General features: G+C 33.3%; 1 protein-coding gene across 2 annotated transcripts in view; it reads right to left on the reverse strand.

The window, feature by feature from the left end:
• Positions 1-3,836: 3,836 nt before the first annotated feature.
• Uchl3 (ubiquitin C-terminal hydrolase L3) overlaps positions 3,837-19,352 on the reverse strand; it is a 54,968-nt gene continuing 39,452 nt past the window's right edge. Inside the window, exons 6-9 of one of the 2 annotated variants that reach the window (XM_046449477.2) lie at positions 17,963-18,154; positions 13,070-13,145; positions 4,809-4,867; positions 3,837-4,055 (exon numbers count right to left, since the gene is read on the reverse strand). In XM_046449477.2, the coding sequence (XP_046305433.2) occupies positions 3,972-4,055; positions 4,809-4,867; positions 13,070-13,145; positions 17,963-18,154 (411 nt within the window). In that variant the 3' untranslated portion in view covers positions 3,837-3,971. The remainder of the gene's footprint in view (positions 4,056-4,808; positions 4,868-13,069; positions 13,146-17,962; positions 18,155-19,352) is intronic. The other variant, XM_046449478.2, reaches the window with a different exon arrangement.

Raw genomic sequence — 19,352 nt, forward strand, 5'->3', positions numbered from 1 at the left:
ACCCAGTGCCCCATCTGTGCTAGGCAAGCACTCTACAACTGTGGTGCAATCCCAGCCCAGAACTTCCATTTTAGTTTCAAGTGAATATGGAAGATATTAGAGGTTATTATGGAGATCATAAAAGCACCTTTCTGTGTTTCAGTAATTAAAAGCAAATCTTTGTTTAGTTAGTTTTCAAAAGTCTACCAAGCAAAAACATTTAGTTTCAGTTCCTGTTATAATTCCTTTCCCCCAATCTACCATAGTCATTAACAACATTATACAGAAATGATCCACAACTTCATCAGCTTTAGTGTCTCCACAAGTTTCCATACAAAGTCAACTACAATCTCTTCTATAAGTGCCAATTTTTAAGAAAGTGACTAAATCAACTATTGCAGGGAGTTGAGCTAAGAAATAAAAAATGTCCTGGACATGAACCTAAGGGACAGGCAAGAGGAATTTTCAAGTTGTGTGTTTCACAAGGGACTGTTAAACAAAATTATGGGAAGCCAATTGTTTGGCTTGAACTCCTGCATGAGGCCTCAACAGACCAAACCAAAACAGAATCACTCAAAAATAGCATAATCAAACTGAAATGTTAAGGAAGCAGAGAGATATCAAAACAGATCAGTTTTTCCTAAAAACAAGATTTCAGTTTACCTGAGTGACTGATAAGGAAGGTCTCTGTTTAGCCTTTTTAAAAAAATAAATAGCCTGACCAGACATGGTGGTGCATGCCTGTAATCCCAGGAATTCAAGAGGCTGAGGCAGGGGTGGGGGATCGCAGCTTCAGCAACTTAGCAAGACCCTGTCTCCAAACAACGACACAACAAAATGTCTGCGATGTAGTAACCCAGTGCCCGTGGGTTCAATCACTGGTACAAAAACAAAACAAAACAACAACAACCCTGAACTAACGTGATGTTGGCCAGTTGTTTTCCATTGTTGTTTCTTTGTTCCCATCTTAACAACCCACTCTTCTGCTATTTATTGCGCAGTTGGAGCTCTCATTCTATCTTATAGCATGGAGGCTGCCCCAATTCATGATTCTCAAGTGAAAAAGTTAAAAATCAATTATAATTAAATTAGTCCTTATTATTATTTTTTTAAATGGTGGTACTGAAGTCTTGAATTAATTTTGAGTCAGGGTGTTGCTAAGTTGCCTAGGCTAGCCTGGAACTTGCAGTCTTTCTGCATCAGCTTCCTGGGTTTACAGGGGTTTGACACTGCCAGAATTCTGTCTTCTCACAGGACAAAATTCACCCTATAGGGTATACCAAAGAATGCTAGTCCTAAGTGTTGTTCCACAAAATGTGTAGGAAAAATTATTCATGATATGTAGAATATTTTTTAAAAGCTGAGGGATTCTACAATCGTCCCCTCCATACCCAATATATCTGTAACTTTAATAAAATTGTTTAATATTTGACTTCACAATCCTTCTGGCCCACTAATAGTCTGCAACGTTAATGTGTCTCATAGTTAACTGAGAAACCATGTAAATTCTGGGTAATGTGCCATTGCTTTAGAATCTATTAAAAAATTATGTAGTAGGAGAAATCCATCAAGGCAACAGGCAGAAAACTTCTCAGGTGATATTTACTATATAACATATATATGTAAAGAAAATGCAAACAATGTTAACACAAAAGGACACTTAGTTATTTTTACTGGCATGACAAAAGCATAATGCACATATACAGTTTACCAAATTTGTTTGAGGGCTGGGGATGTGGCTCTAGCACGCTCCCCTGGCATGTGCCGGGCGCTGGGTTCGATCCTCAGCACCATATAAAAATAAAGATGTTGTGTCCACCAAAAACTAAAAAATAAATATTGAAAAATTCTCTCTTGTTTGAGAATTGTGTGCTTGTGTGTGGGGGGGTGGGGGGGGGGCTGGTCAAATCCAGCATCTCATGCATGCTAGGTAAGCACTCTACCACGGGGCTACATCCTCAGCTCATTAGATAATTTCTTCATTCCTCTACCACCACTTCACCCAGACCCTTTTCACTAGAATGGTGCTAAGTGTAAATCTCTCCCAAGGCGACCTTCCTTATTATGTCTATTTTTTTCTCATCTAGTGCTTCCTAAACTTAGTATTCATATGAATCACACAGGGATCTTGTTAAAAATTCAGTCTTTGGAGTTAGGGTCTGAAATTCTTCATTTCTAACAAGTTCCCAGGTAATAGTGATGGAACCACATTTTGAGTAACAAAGATCTAACTCATTCTACAAGCCATTGCCACTTTATTGTTCCTAAAAATCACCGCTCACATATTACTGCCTCAAGAATCCACTTTCACTCTGTGAATTATGTATAAACCTCTATACTCAATACTAGTCCAGAATTTCATCTGGACAAACCTGACTTTCCGACTTCTATATTTGTTGTAACCCAGCTCTGTTTTTTAGTTGCTATTTTGTTTTTGAGATAAAATATACATATGGCACTGTACATGTTTTTTTTAATATTTTTTTTAGTTGTCAATGGACTTTATTTATTTATATGTTGTTCTGATAATCGAACTCAGTGCCTCACACATACTAGGCAAGTGCTCTACCACTGAGCCACAATCCCAGCCCAGCACAGTACAGATTTTAAATGTAGAATTCAATCTGTTTTGATAAATGAACATCCAAGTAACCACTACCCCCTCAAAAAATACAAAACCAGTCCCATGTTTTGGCCCAATGCTATAAATACCTCCATGAAGACTTCTTTCCTTTCTTCAAAGCCCACCCCCAAATTCACTCATACCTTCATCTAAATGATTATCACTTTTAAGGCCCAAACATCTACATCTGTGTCTCTAATCTTGTGCCCCTCTCTCCCCATATTTCTTTAATATATATATTTTTAGTTGTGGATGGAAACAATACTTTTGTTTGTTTTTATGTGGTGTTGAGGATCAAACCTAATGCCTCACACATGCAAGGCTAGCGCTCTACCACTAAGCCACAACACCAGCCCTCCTTCCCAGTATTTTATCCACAGATCAGAGTGATCTTTTAAAATTTTAAGTCAAATCGGTTTAAAACCTCCAATGGCTTACTGTCACACTTGTAATAAATTCAAACACCTTTTCCTCCTCTAACTTCATATTCTGCTGCTTTCCTGATTTCTTTCTGTGCCCTGGTCATATGGAACTTCCTCCTGGTCCTACAATACAGAAAGATTTTCCTACCTTAGAGACTGTGCATGAATTATTATCCTCCCTATTGTACCCATCACTTTTATGACTGGCTACTTTTTGTCATTCAGTTCTCAACTTCAAAGTCATATCTTCACAGGAGGCTTCCCTGACAAAAAATCTCAAGTATATACTCAGTTACTTTAAAAAAAAATCCTACTTTAATTCTCCACACAGCATCTATCATTGGTATATATGTTCTTTATGTGTTTGTTATTATCTTTTCTCAAACTCTGAGCTATATCCCTAGTATAAACTCTAGCTGGGGATATGGCTCAATGGTAGAGTGCTTGCCTTGCATGCACAAGGTCCTAGGTTTGATCCCCAGCACCAAAAAAACAAAAAAGCATAAATTCCATGACTACAGAACTTATTAATAGTGTTCACTGCGATAACTCCTGCATCTAAACACTGTCCATCTCATTATAAGTAGATCTTCAACAAATGTTTTCTATATAAATATGTGAACATGTATGATATACATTCATACTATGAAGATGGAAATTGTGCCTGGTTTTCCAATATATAATCTCTCATGGGTTCTAAAAAGGATAAAAAGCTATTGCTATTAATCAAACAAGATAAGTCCTTCAAAAGAAAGAAAGGGAAGGAAAGAATTACTGTTTTAACTTGTTGCAAAAATAAAACACAGGTTAAATCAAATTTTAATTCACATAAATTTTTAATCAGTCAAGTTAATGAAAATATCAAAATTTCTGAGTTAGTGTATGGCAGCGGAAGTTTAACTTTTGTTGCAAATAATACAGTATTTGGTATTTCCATCATCAACAAGCTATGCTGCAGAAAGAGCAATTGCATTAAATCTTAATTCATCAGGGTCACGTTCCATAAACTTCTTGCAAACTTCTATGGCATCCTATGGGGAAAAAAAAAGTATAACTTTTCAGTTTTTAAATATATGTTTTACTTATGAATGATAAATAAGAATTTCATATTTTTTCTGGTACTAATTTTATACTGCAGACTTATTTTTCCAAATAAAAAATACAAAACACCAAAAGACGGAACAGTTGGTGGCCCAACTTGCTTAGTACAAAAGTGTAAGATATAGCAAGTATTCTTTCTTAAAATTTTTACCTTTTAACCTGAAAATTACATATTTCACTGATTCTAAGCAACTTGAAAGAAGACTGAATATATATGATATATATTCATACTATGCAGATAGAAATTATGCCTGGTTTCCCAGTACATAATCTCTCCTGGGATCTAATAAGGATAAAAACAGCTATTGCTAGTAATCAAACAAGATAAGTCCTTCACAAGAAAGAAAGGGATTTAAAATCTTATAAAATCTCTAAAATTTGGATCATGATACAACTCATGGTATCTTGGACTCAAATACAGGATACAGTGAATGACTCTTTCAATACTATTCTTGTCTTTTTTAAATTTAACAATTGTTCACATAAAACACAAGCAACCTCCTTATCTGTTGTAGATTTTAAATACTAATTCAAATTTTTGTTTTTTAGATTTTCTGAAAAGAGCAAGGACAAAGAAACATCCAGACTCAGAGAAAATATTATACAAATAATCTTTAGAGATGTCTTAAAGATGATAAGAATATCATTTATACTCAAAATAGGCCAACATGTTTTATCATTACCTCTAATAAAGTTTCATCACTAGTTTTCCCATGGTTAATTGGAAATGGTTTCCGTCCATCTGTGGAAAATAGACAAAAAGTTGAATGCTTAGCTGTTTTTACAAGATAATGGACTTTACCTCACACTTTCCTCTTCCTGAGACAAGAAAAGTTAAAAGATACATCCTAAAACAAATATTTTAAATGTGTAACCATGAATATTTTTTAACATTAAAGGTTAACAGAATACTCATTCATTCATTTTGCAGTACTGGGTATGGAACCCAGGGCCTCACACAGGCTATGCAAGTATTCTACTAATGATTTAAATCCCTGGTCCTTTTTAAAAGTTTTTTATTTTGAGGCAGGGTCTCACCAAGTTGTTGGGGGTGGCCTCAAACTTTCAATCCTCCTGCCTTAGCTTCCTGAGTGGCTGGGTTTATAGGTATATACCACCATGCCTGACCAAGAATATTCTTAGCACCTTGTTTCCACATTTAAAAGCCTAAATTATTTTTATGAATAGAATTTATTATAAATGAATATTGGTTTTAACTTCCTGAAAATATGTAAAATTAGTAATTTGGGGGGAAATTATGAACTCAGTTTTTATCCTCAGAAATATAAAAGATATGTATTTTTGCTTTAAAACTAAATCAGAAGATCTTAAATAAGACTGTCAAGTTTTTTTTAATGAAGGGAGTTATACTGTCATAGCTTATGTATTATTACTAACTATGTACCACAAATACTGTAATATAAAGCAACAATTTAAATAACCTACAATTATTTTACTGACCACCAAAACAACTAACCAAATTGACAATCATCTTGAATAAGCTGGTACTTTTTTAATATTATGAAAAAAATAAAAAGTCCAGAATCATAAAAATTCTTATTAACCCAAAGTTAAATGATACCACTTTTTATGCAAATGTATCATCTTAGATGTCTAATTTAATTGGTACTTAATCAAGTTCAATCCACAAAACACAGTACTTTCTTATAATACCATGGTTTCTAAACAATAAAAATTTCTGAATCAGGGCTGGGATTGTGGCTTAGTGGTAGAAAGCTTGCCTAGCATGTGTGAGGCACTGGATTCGATCCTCAGCACCACATAAAAATAAATAAATAAAACAAAAGTATTGGGGCTGGGATTGTGGCTCAGTGGTAGAGCACTCGCCTAGCATGGGCAGGACCCGGGTTTGATTCTCAGCACCACATTAAAAAAAATAAAATAAAAAGGCATTGTGTTGTGTCCATCTACATCTAAAAAATAAATATTAAAAAAAGAGTTTAAAAAAAGCAAAGGTATTGTATCCATGATTTACAACTAAATATATATGTGTATATTTTGAAAATTTCTGAATCAATATGCACAACAATAGACTTGGATTAACAGATACTACTATTAAAGAAAAACAAGAGTGAAAATGAACAGATATAAATTTCCATGTAAAGTGACATTAATTTAATCATATCATCAGAATACATGCTGCATATTTTTGGACTAAGACATGTAGTTTCAAAATGCTAAAGAAATAATATCCTTACATTACAGTGCCTGGGACTTAATTCTTCTTCTTCTTCTTCTTCTTCTTCTTCTTTTTAATTTTTTAAAATTATAGTTGAACACAATACCTTATTTTATTTACTTTTATGTGGTGCTGAGGATTGAACCCAGTACTTCACATGTGCTAGACCAGTGCTCTACCACTGAGCCACAACCCCAGCCCTTAATCCTTAAAGTCTGTAAAAACCAAAAGGAAATACTTTCCTCTAAGTAAATATTACGTATGAATGCTTAGTTATCCATATTTCTACAAAACATATTCTCTTTATTAATTGCATTATATATTTCTTAATAATACATCATAGAACAACTCCTTAAAATATCCTTTTCTAGCAAAAGCTTATTCCTCAGTAGCTCATTTATTCTAAAGTTATAAGACTCTATTACATTCTTTATGTGCTACCTTCATTTTATATTGTTTTATCTTTTAATTTTTACATAAAAGCAAAAGTATAATAAACATTGTAGGCTACAGGTTTTCCCTCCTTTCTTTTTTTTCTTTTTGATACTGAGGACTGAACTCAGGGGTGTTTTACCACTGAGCTACATCCCCAGACCTTACTTGCAATTCTCCTGCCTCAGCCTCCCAAGTTGCTAGGATTACAAGTGTGAGCCAGTATGCCCGGCTGGTTTCCCTTTCTTAACAAAATTTTTTATGTATGTATTTTAATTATTTAGTTTTCCTGGTTCTCATCACTCATTTCTTCATTCATTAGAACCTACTAAGTGATTTTCTTTCATATGCAGATGTTGTTTAATGTAGAATTACTTTCAAACATTATTATAGACTAAGATTATTAAATAATTGATCTTGAAATGTCAAAAGAATATAAACAAAATGAAAGCATGTACTATTTTGTTATAAAAACAGTTTAGAGCAAAGATTAATTATGATTTTTATTATGTTTCTAGTCTTGAGGTTGTGCTAACAATAACCAATGGTACAAATCCAGCCCCTTAGCCTATTTTTATACCTTCCTTAAAAGTGGTTTTTACATGTTGAATAAGAAAAAAAAACAGAAGAAGGAGGAGAAAGAGAAGGAGAAGGTGGTAAAGGAGGAGGAGGAGGAGGAGGAGGAGGAAGAGGAGAAATGATAAAATAATAAACAAAACCTAAAACATTTGTTACCTAGTCCTTTAGAAAAAAATTTGTCAAAACATTAAAATGTAAAAATTGCCATTGTTTGGTTGGAACAATGGCAGTTTTTACATTTTAATGTTTTACATTTAAATGTTTTACATTTTAATGTTTTGGCAAATTTTTTCATAGACCATGAAACTTCCATTTCCCAACTACTTTGGGTGTAATTTAAGCAAATGCCTATCCTAGAGAAGAACAAATGAGGTTAGAGACCATCACACCATACAGGGCCTTTTAAGACCAGTAAAAATCTGTATATCTTGTACATGGGTCCAGTAACTAAGACCCTGCAACTTTGGTCCAATTGGGTTGTTCCACTTATAGGCTGGATAGGAAAGAAGACAGCAGCCTAGTTCATTAGCAGTGGCTAACCAATTCATTCAAATCTTGTCTTTTGGATAATCTGATCACAAGACCCCAGAGATAGCTGCAGGCAGCAGAACTGTACAAAAGATCTTATAAACACCATAAAACAAATGAGAAAGCCTAGTATAAAATATCCTCAGATATCCAAGATATCCAAGGCTAATCTCAGATATCCAAGGACATCAATGATGGAGCTCATAAAACTATACAAAAAAATAAAAACTTTGAAAAACACTGCCTAAGTGTTAAAATGTGATATTTTAAAACATAAAAGTTCAGAGAACAGATAGGTGTGGTGGTGTTCCCAGGGACCCTGGAGGCTGAGGCAGGAGGATCACAAGTTTAGTAAGCCTCAGAAATTCTGCAAGACTCTCAGTAAGCTCTTAGTGAGCTCCTGTCTCAAAATAAAAATTAAAATAGATTGGGGATGTAGCTCAGTAGTAAAAGGCTCCTGGGTTCAATCCCCAGTACCATAAATTCAGAGAACAGTGGGCTGAAAGTATAGCCCAGCAGTAGAGTGTATGCCTAGCATGCATGAGGCCCTGCACCAAAAATAGATAATAAATTAATTCATTTAAGTTTTTTAAAAAATCAGAAAACTAAAGAGTTCTTTAAAATTAGAAATATGATAAAAGGATTTAGAAATTTGTAACAGATTGGAAGAAAAGTTCCAGAGACCAAAACAAGAGACTATGATATACAGGAAAGAAAAGTTAAGGAATTCCAGAAAGACAGAATAATGAAAAAGAGAAATCCAATGGAAAAAACAAATAATTCCCACATTGAAACACAAGAGTTTCTAGATTGAAAAGATCCCCTGAAGCCCGAAATTGTTGATATAAACAGACCCAAGCAAGACATATCATCAATAAAGAGAAATACCATGATGATAATGTATACAAGGCATAGAACAGAAAAGAGAGCACTGAGAGAGGTATCGCCCAGAAGGCAAAGTTAATAGAATGCCAGATGTTCCAATTTTAAGTATTGAGAGACTCAGACCAGTGAAAAAGAGCCCAGGAGAAACTTAGCATTAAGTACATTAAAATAAATAAATAAAAATTAAAAAGTCAGGCATAGTGGCACCAATAATCCCAGCAACTTGGAAGGCTAAATCAGGAGGATCCCAAGTTTAAGTCCAGCCTGGTGAATTTAGTGAGACCATCTCTCAAAATAAAATATAAAGGGGTTGGGATGTAGTTCAATAGTCGAGTAACACACACACACACACACACACACACAGCAAAATAAAACCATTATTAACTGGAGAAATAAAAAGGAAAAAAAAGTATGTTATGGCTCAGCTGAGAATAATGTTTCTGTGGTAAAGACAAACAACAACCCTAAGTATCCTGGGAAAATAGCAAAAAGAAAAGTGTGCATTTCTTTGTGATTGAGAAAGAGAAATAACTAAAGAGGACAATAAAAGAAAGCTAAATCCTTATCTTCCATTTGGAGAATTCAAGAAATAAAAATTAGGCAACTACTATCTGCAGCCATTATGGAACTATTGGTGTTAGATAGGGCTTCCACTAGAAACAACTAAAAGCCTAGGCAAAAAATAAGCCTAGACTTATTTTTAGACAATGGGGAACAAACTGCCCATAACTATAAGTACATCCTACAATAATACTAGCTTTCTTCTGGAAACATTTACTGAACACCACTGCAGAAAAGAGACACTCAAACACAGCACAACTATTTCAATGAGTTAAAGAGAAAGAGAATGTAATTCAAGGAGGCTAAGGCAGCTGAAATTTGCAAATGACCAGAAAGCAAGCTCTGGAGAGCTCTTGATTTCTCTGGGACAGGCTAGGATTGGTGAGGCAGATGAAGGTGGTAAGCAGTGGGACTGGTGTGGCCAAGAGGTTGTTTGCGACTGGTGTGGCCAAGAGGTTGTTTACATAAAGGGTGAATGGATAAACCAGAAAATACACAAGGGTCATGGGGACGAGATTTTTCAGCTTCAGAAAAGAGTCACAAATGTGGAGAAGAACAAAAGAATAAATCTATGGCATTACATTAGAAATAGAAGTGTTTTGGTGTTTTTTGTTTATTTTGTGATGTTGAAGAATCAACCCTGGGCCTCATGCATGCTAGGCAAGCACTCCATCATTACTGAGCTACAAGTTCAGCAAAGAATGAGAAGTATTAATATAAATGAATAATTGTTAATATACAGAGGCTAGAAATACATGTAATCGTGTGCATGCATACCCATATTCACATATGCATGTGTTTATATATAGTACATAAACATGTTTTCTAGCTGTATTCTCTGGGAGGGCTTAGAAGTATTGATACCTTACTAGCAGTGAGAACATCCAGTATGCTAATCTTGGTTCTAAACACTATTTTACATTAAAAGGAACACAGGTTCCTTAGAGAAGAGGCTAAATATAGGACAAACAGAACAGAAAATAAAAGAAGAGACTGGAGCATCCTGTTTCAACTGAAAGAAACTACTCAAAGAGTAACAATGACATATCAACAAGATGCAAGACTCAGCTTCTCTTCAAAGGCCAAGTCTGGGATGAATTCAGCATCAAAATATGAAATGTAATATCTTCAAGCCCTTTTTTCTTGCTTTATTTTTTAATGTTTTATTGCTTTATGAAAATGTTTAACCCTAATAACCCTCTAGATGACCTATACTATGTAAAGAAGCAATTGCCCTTAAACTGTACTCTGGCTTACTTTTCTATTTTACAATTAAATATCTTTTCCACATTAAAAAAAAAATATATATATATATATATATACACACACACACACACACACATACATACATGGAATGTAACGGGCTGTAACTTTTTAAGTAAAGTGTGAGTTCGGGGGCTGGGGATGTGGCTCAAGCGGTAACGCGCTCGCCTGGAATGTGTGGGGCACTGGGTTCGATCCTTAGCACCACATAAAAAATAAATAAATAAAAATAAAAAATAAATAAAGATGTTGTGTCCACCGAAAACTAAAAAATAAATATTAAAAAAATTCTCTCTCTCTTAAAAAAAAAAGTGTGAGTTCATTCTGACATAGATGAGTGAATGAATGAATGGGAAAAAAATGACATTGGAGAAATGTATTTTTTTTTCTTTTTTTAAATATTTATTTTTTACTTTTAGGTAGACATAATATCTTTACTTCATTTTTATGTGGTGCTGAAAATAGAACCCAGTGCCCCACGCATGCTAGGCAAGCGCCACTTGAGCCACATCCCCAGCCCCTGGAGGAATGTATTTTAAAAATCACCTTAGGAAGGAAACAAGAATGTAAAGAAAGAGCTTACAGAATGGAAGAAAATCCTGGCTAGCTACTATTTTGACAGAGGATTAATACGCAGAATACCAAAAAAGCAAATAACCCAATTAAACAGACACTTTTCAAAAGAATATATACAAATGGCCAACAAATATACACCATTAGTAATTAGGGAAATGGAAATCAAAACTACCCTGAGATTTCATCTCACTCAAATCAAAATGCCACCAGAAAGAATACAGACAAGTGGAGAGGATGTGGAGAAAAGGAACTATTTTACACTACTCATAGGATTGTTAATTAGTACAACCACTATGGAAATTGGCATAGAAGTGCCTAAAAATATTAGCAATAAGTCAGATGTAGTGGCACACCTGTAATTCCAGTGGCCTGAGAAGCCAAGGCAGGAGGAACACAAGTTCAAAGCCTCAGCAACTTGGCGAGGCCTAAGCAATTTAGCAAGACCCAGTCTCAAAATTTAAAAAGGGCTGTGGCTGTGTTAAGCATCACTGGGTTCAATCCTTAGTACCAAAAAAAAGAAAAAAGAATAGGATATGACCCTGCTGTTCACTCCTGTTTAATTCTTAGAGAATTAAAGTCATCATACTATAGCAAAACATGCATATCCATGCTTATAGCAGCATAATTCATAATAGCCAAACTACGGAACAAACCTAGGTGTTCATCAATGGTTGAATGAATAAAGAAAATGTGGTATCTACACATAATGGAGTTTTATTCAGCCATAAAGAAGAATGAAATGAAATTATGTCATTTGCAGGAAAATGAATGTAACTTGGAGAACATTATGCTAAGCAAAATAAGCCAAACTCAGAAAGCCAAGAGTTATGTTTTCTCTCATATGTGGCAACTAAAGAGGAAAAAGGAAAAGAAAGGTCGGAATGGATCTCACTGAAGGGAGATCAGTAGAGTAGAAGAAAGAAACCAGGAATAGGGAAAAGGCAGGGAAAGGGGAAATACTAGGAAATGAAATTGGCCAAACTGTATTGTTAAGATTGTGTGCATGTACAAATATGTAACAACAAATCCCACCATTATTTACAACCCATATGTGCCAATAAAAATATGGGCAAAACAAGAAAAACAAAAAGTGGCATATTAATACATACACAACAAATGAGAGGTAAGAAAACTAAAGATCACAGCATGCAGAATTACTGAAAAGAACATCCCCTTTTTGTTTCTTTATTCGTATTTTTTTTAACTCAGAAGGTCCTATAGAGAAGCATAAGACTCATAATTATAAGATTATGTACACCAATCATGAAACATATATAAGGAGTTTCTTCCAACTGAATAACTCAGTTAAAATTATGAGTATTTCCTGGCATATGCCCTGAAATAGTCCAAATAACAGTAACATTAAAAGAAAAAAAAAAAGTTCAGACATAGGCCAAAACATCAAGTAACTAATTATGGTACTTTGACATAAATCCAAAGGAACCATTACCAGAAACCAGAGACCTGTAAAATCTTTTTTAAAATCAGATAGCCTACCATAGGGACAGTATAATGGATTAAAAACTAGTAATATTTGTTATTGAATACAAAACCTGGTCTTGATGAATATTACACATATCTTTCAAAAATAAAGGCAGTTCACCCAGATATTTTCAACAAGTAACTCAATAATTTAATAAGGATGATTTCCAGAAGTTTCCTGTAATGATTACTTTTCTGCTTTGCTAAAATGCAAAGACAGTATGTAAACTTTCTTGAATTATAAGATACTTGAACATCAAAACAATTATTTTTTCTTAAAAAATATTAAAAGGAAAACTGCCATTATGTAAACTCAATTTTATAGGGTAATCAATTAATTTAAGTAAACACAATATATATCAGCAGTCCTGTTTATCATAAATAGAAACTTTCCCATTTACCATTTTTCTCCCCAAGATAAATTAAAATAGTTCTTACCTAATTCATAGAGGTGCCCATCTACATGTACTAATGCAATAAAATGAAGATCTACTTTTTCATCTATACTTGGTGCCTGAAATAGGAGGGAAAAATACGTATTATATACATTAGTAGTCAAACAAATCAAGGGCATATATACATACACAAATAATACCAAGTGACTGAACATTTATCCAATATAACTCAAGGCTTAATCCTTGATATGATGGACAGAGTGACCATGCTTATGACAATGTGTTCATCCATCAATAAGGAAAACACAAACTAAAAGCATATTTCTCTTAGTCTCAATTGATCTAAGTCTTGTTTACCTTAGAAACCCTATTGTCAGCACAATGCCTGGTATATTGTATGTACACAATGCATACTTGTTTGAGTAAAATGAATGTATGAATGAATTGTGTAATTTTTAAAATTTAAAAGCCTTGGGTTTTAATAATTCATAAACTAAAGCAACACAAGTTAAAATTTAAGACATCAAGAAAGCTAGTTGGGCTGTCATATTTAACAAATTAGAATAAATAAATAAATGTTAAAAATAAAATAAGACATTTAATACAAAAATAAAAAGACTAGGAAACAAAAACAAAAGAAAGCTAGCTGGTTTCCTTAATGACTTGAATTTAATAATATCATTTTTTGAACAATGTGGAATAAAAAATCATAAAATAAGTATCTGTACTCATTCTAGATTAAAAAGCTTAAAAATGAATAAATGCAGGGAAATACCCTTGAAGACTAAAAGGGGAGAAGAAAAGAGGATAAGAACAAATTAAGATACAATACGGGGCTGGGGTTGTGGTTCAGTGGTAAAGTGCTTGCCTAGCAGATGTGAGGCCCTGTGTTCGATCCTCAGCACCACATATAAATAAATAAATAATAAAGGTATTGTGTCCAAATACAACTAAAAAATACGTTTTAAAAAAAAGATGCAATGAACTGGGCTGAGGTTGTAGCTCAGTGGTAGAGCACTTGTCTCACATGTGTGAGGCACTGGGTTTGATCCTCAGCATCACATTAAGAAATCTAACAAATAAAATAAAGGTATTAAAAAAAAGAATTATAAAATAAGAAGAGAGAAATGAAATTTAAAGAAAGGTACAATGAACTGTAGCCAGGACTTTTCTCTTGCTTTTTTTGACTTTTTTTTTTTTTTTTTTTTTTTGGTGCTAATGATTGAACCCAGGGCCTTATGTTTGAGAAACAAGCACTCTACCAACTGGCTATACCCCAGCCCTATTTTTTGGACTCTTAACAATTTGAAATTTAAACTATACCTAGGTTTTATTAAATTTACCAAATTCAATTTGCATAAGTAATATTTACATATCTTAGACATTCAAATAACTGATGTAAAATTGATACATCGATTAACTGATACTTTCTATGATATGTGCAACTAGTACTAATATATGTTAGCTATATATCAAATCTAAGTGATTTGAAATGAAATACAATCACTGTTAAATACAGGTGAAACAAAAATTTTAGAGGTAAAAATTTTCAAAAGGCATAAATTTTATCTTATATCACCTTAAAAGTATCTTGACTTAAAAAATACACTTTTTTTCATGCTCAATAATAATACATATTTTCTATTAATTATATGTGGAATTTTCTGATGCAGAAATTAAAAGGTAGAGATTAAATATTACTATTTTATTCATTACTGTATTTTATTTTCTAAGATTTATAGAATGCTTCTAAAATATTTGCCAATACAGTGTCTCATCTAATCAGTGTTCTACTGAGATTATTTCTCTCAAATTATAAATGGAAGAAATTGGCAAATATGGCAAACTAGCTCCTCCTAAGTTCATCAAGAACTAAAGAATTACACAGTAGAAATCAAAGTTTTTATCTAGTTTTACTATTGCACCAACATAAGACTCCTCTCTAGTGTGGTCGGCTATTGTGGTTGCTCCTCAAATGCCTGGTAAATGCAACAAAGTTTTGAGACAGTCCATTCTATCGTTAACACATTTTTGTTAAGAGTTTTCTTACAATGAGACTACAAAAGGTCTCCTGGTATTTTCAATCATCTTGGAAAAAGACCTAATCCTTCTTTAACACAATAAATTGTTTTCAAATGTGTAACGTCAGTGATAGTGAGTTCCCTTACTTTCCTGGTTAGGGAATAAAAAAAAAAAATTAGTAATCAGTTAATCCAATACCTTCATTTCATCCATAAATACAGGAGAATCCAATTTTTCAAGCCCAAACCTAGGCAATCTACAAATTACAAATTCATTTCTGTAAGAAAAATGCTAAAAAGAATTCCTTATTAAACTAGGAAAAAAATCTTCTTTTATTCATTTTAAGATAATTTTCCAATGACAGTATAAAGGGTTTAAAATCTTTTGAACTATTGTGTTTTCATAAATTATTTTAACATCTTAAGAATTATATATTACATAGCTTTTGTTTTCCATGTTTTGCCAGTAAATACAACCATGCTAGTGGTAAAGACAGTATACTTGGAGTCAGAGAACTAAATACGTGCCCAAATCCAGGAGCCTTGCTTGTGTTTCTATCCATTTAGAGGTTTAAGCAAGATATAACTGTTAAGTGTGTAATCTGTTAAGTGTGTTATAAATCTTATATAATATTACAATATTAATACAAACACTTTCACAAATATGAGCAGTTATCAAAGTAGTGACTCAAAATTTTGTGACATTGTTCCTTTAACCAAAAATGAATACTAAAAATATAAAACTCTACAGTGGGTATGAAAAGCCTTCAAACTATTATAAAAGATTAGTAAAGCTCAAAATGTTTAAGCCTCTACAAAACCTAAATCTTCATTTTAAGACTTTTCCTTTAATCAACTTCAATTAATCTATAATTTGCAATTATTCAACTGCTTAAAAATTATTCCACTAAAACCAAGAATCAAAGAAAATCCCAACAAGTCTTCTATTGCAAAAAAAAAAAAAAAAAATGACCAACATATAACTATACAAAAATCATAAAACAGAGGCTACAGATTGGATCATTTGCCTATATTTATATAACTTTAAGTTTCTATTTATATAGCTTTAAGTTTCCTAGTTTAGAATATAATACTTGTCTTGGTTAAAAAGTGATACAACAAATCAATTAGAAATCAAACACTAAGTATAAATTTCACATTATAAAATACAGTTTAAATTTAATGGTATTTAATATATACCAAGCACTGTTCTAAGTGCTTTTATGTTTTATTGACCAATGAATCATCATACAAACCCCAAAAGGTAGGTAATATGATTTTATCCATGTTACTCTCAAAAAAACTAAGAGAACATTAAGTAAATGTTCTAGGTTACATTGCTAGTAAATGATGGGATTTAGGATAAAATCTAGGCAATGTGACTTCAAAATCTATGTTCTTAGCCACTATGCTATGAAAATACTTATAAAGCTATAAGGAAATAAAATTAATATGTGCAAAGATCAACATTACATAAAACCATAAAACTGGAAATACCAAAGTTTATCATGTGCTCATTTACATTTAGAATGGTTTTAGTACAAAACAAATTATTCCTATGTAGAATTAAATCAATTGTACCCCAGTCGGAATTTACAAAATTATGATCTTATTCTATATATCAAGTTCACCTTGTATTCTCACTGTGTTAAACAACATATAGTATAATACGAAGCAAAAAATATCAAATGGATGAATGAATAAAAATGACAAATGAGTACGGTAACCCAATGAGTGTAATGAAATAGAGACACCGTTTGTTGATACTCATCACAAATGGAAGGCTATTTGATGATTTTGCTGATAATTGGTGGAAGCAAATGTTTAAGGAAAAGTGTCAAGACTCCACTTTGCAGTTTGAGTACAGCTCTAGAAGGGTAAATAGGGGGAAGAAAGAATCTTTGACGTCATATTTTAATTGTTTTAAGAGCTCAAATACGTGCATAAGCTTATACTAGCTTCAAAAGTCATGATGATTTATAGAAATGTCAAGTTTCTTATAAATGTATGGCACACAAAGATTTCAGATACTTCATTTTTAGATAGACTGCCAAACCACAGTTATTGCCTTTAAAAGTATAGAACATCAGAAAGACAAGAACTGTACTTGCTTAATTCTGCAGTTTATTTCCATTGTCAGAATTATTAGAATTCCATTGTCAATCTCAATATTTAAGATAATTAGGAAGATTACAAGAACAAATGTACTTTTTAATAGTTTGCTAATCTTTTTAGCCTATAAAAGTGAAATTATAAAATTTGCGGGAGGCCTACATTGATACACAGGAGAAAAATCTTCACCTCCTACTTGGAAAAGATCTTCAGAAATTAAATAGACAGGGAAGATCAAATCAAGATTAAACCAAGTACCTGAGCCACCTCAGGGAATAAAACAGCTTAGATGAAATACCCTACACCATGAAGGATTTAGATTAAGGATAGAGTAAGTAAAGTGACCCCAGAGCATGGCAAGAGACTAATGCTGTACTCAGAAACATGAAAAATAAATAAATAAAGCAATAGATGGCAAAGAACTCAGAAGGAACACAGCATTTGTTGACCCAAGTCAACTAAATGAAACCAGAAAGCTGAAGGGTAAGAAAACACACATTCACCTTAACAACTGATAGGAACTTAAACATTATCACAAATGTCGATCAGGACTCATCAACAGGCAGGAGCCCTTATTTTTGCAGGGTATGGAGTGGAAAGATGAATGTTCACCAAGGCAGTGGTGAAAGTCAAGCTAGACTGCAAAGCACAGAGTTATGCTTGCAATCTTACTGGGGGAGAAAAAGCTAATGGTTGAGTGAACCAAGAGAAAAGCCCTTTGAAGACTGAAGACGTTTAAGGGGGGAAAATAAAAGGACTGCCCTTGCCACTGGAAGAAGAGATGGAAGATTGACTACACTTACAACAGAATGGAGACCCAAAGATGGTAGGCGTAAGAAGGGTCGCCAGCGACGAAGACGGAGAGATGGACTGGTAGCCTTTGCAGGGCCTACATGGTTACGTTTGACCCAGGGCAGGGATGCATGGTGACACAATGATGAGGACTTCGTTCTGCAGTGGCTAGAATGAGGCTGTGATGAGGATGGCGAGGAGGACTACATAATTAAAAAAGAGAATATTTTACTTAGACCACGTTACTGGGTGATCATTTTTTTCTTAAAAGCAACGTATGGTCATACTTGTATTCATATGATCTAGTAACAATCATATAGTAAAGGATCACATATGAATATTGTTTAAAAATGGGTAAAGTGGAAATATATAATCAAGTATCAGGTTATATGCCATAGTTTCTTATATGTACATTTTAAGTACTGGCATATCCTCATCTGCTATACAGCACAGATTCATGGAACTGAGTTATTTTAAAGCCACTAAAATGGAATCATTATATTAGATCGTTTTTAAAACTGTAACACACCTACACACACACACAAACACATAACACATACAAAACATAAAAAGAATAATGGGCAGAAGAAAACCATATGTCAATAGGCATTGGTAAAATTCCTTAGAGGGTAGAAACCAAGGTGTGTGTGGGGGGACTTTAAAACCTAAATAAGAATGAAATGAACTTCTCTAAATATGATGACCTGAACTATCCTCTTATTTAGGCTGATAAGCTACCATGGAATTATCATGGACTATTAATCATCTTTTAGTAAACAATAGTATCAGTTAAAATATGTATCACTTATTTTATGCCAGGCACTGTTTTAAGCACTTTACACACATCAATTCATTTATTCTCCAATGGCCTGTGACATAGATATAACTATTCCCATTTTACAAATGAGAAATCAGTGCACAAGTAGTCTAAGTGACACAACCAAGGTCACACTGCTGCAAGTATTAGGGCTGGGACTAAATCCCAGGATATCAGGTTCTAGATTCAATGATCTTACTCAGTATGGCATACAGACTCTGATCAAGAGAAAGATTTTTAATGCTAATTTATGAGATTAGAGTCTACTAAGCAGAAGAGTGATTCTAATAAAATTAGATGTATGGGGAATAACCTTTTCAAACACTACTTATACCAAAGCCAAATCTGGCCCAATAGTTTTCCACAAAATGTACATGGATACAAAAACTAATAATAGTGGTAACCCAGATGATCTTACAAATGTCACCTTGAATCAATAACACCACTATATTAAATTAAAAATGATTTAAAGCAATATGATGAAATTATAATCAGTAAAATCATAGTGAGAATAAAAAAGAATAGTCATAAGGCTTTGATAATAATTTCACTAACCATGGTGTAGTCTGAGTTTGCTCTGAATG

Source organism: Marmota monax, unplaced genomic scaffold (assembly GCF_021218885.2).
Source record: "Marmota monax isolate L192 unplaced genomic scaffold, Marmota_monax_Labrador192_F-V1.1 WCK01_AAM20220418_F8-fsc00137, whole genome shotgun sequence".
In the NCBI taxonomy this organism is placed as follows: Eukaryota; Metazoa; Chordata; class Mammalia; order Rodentia; family Sciuridae; genus Marmota; species Marmota monax.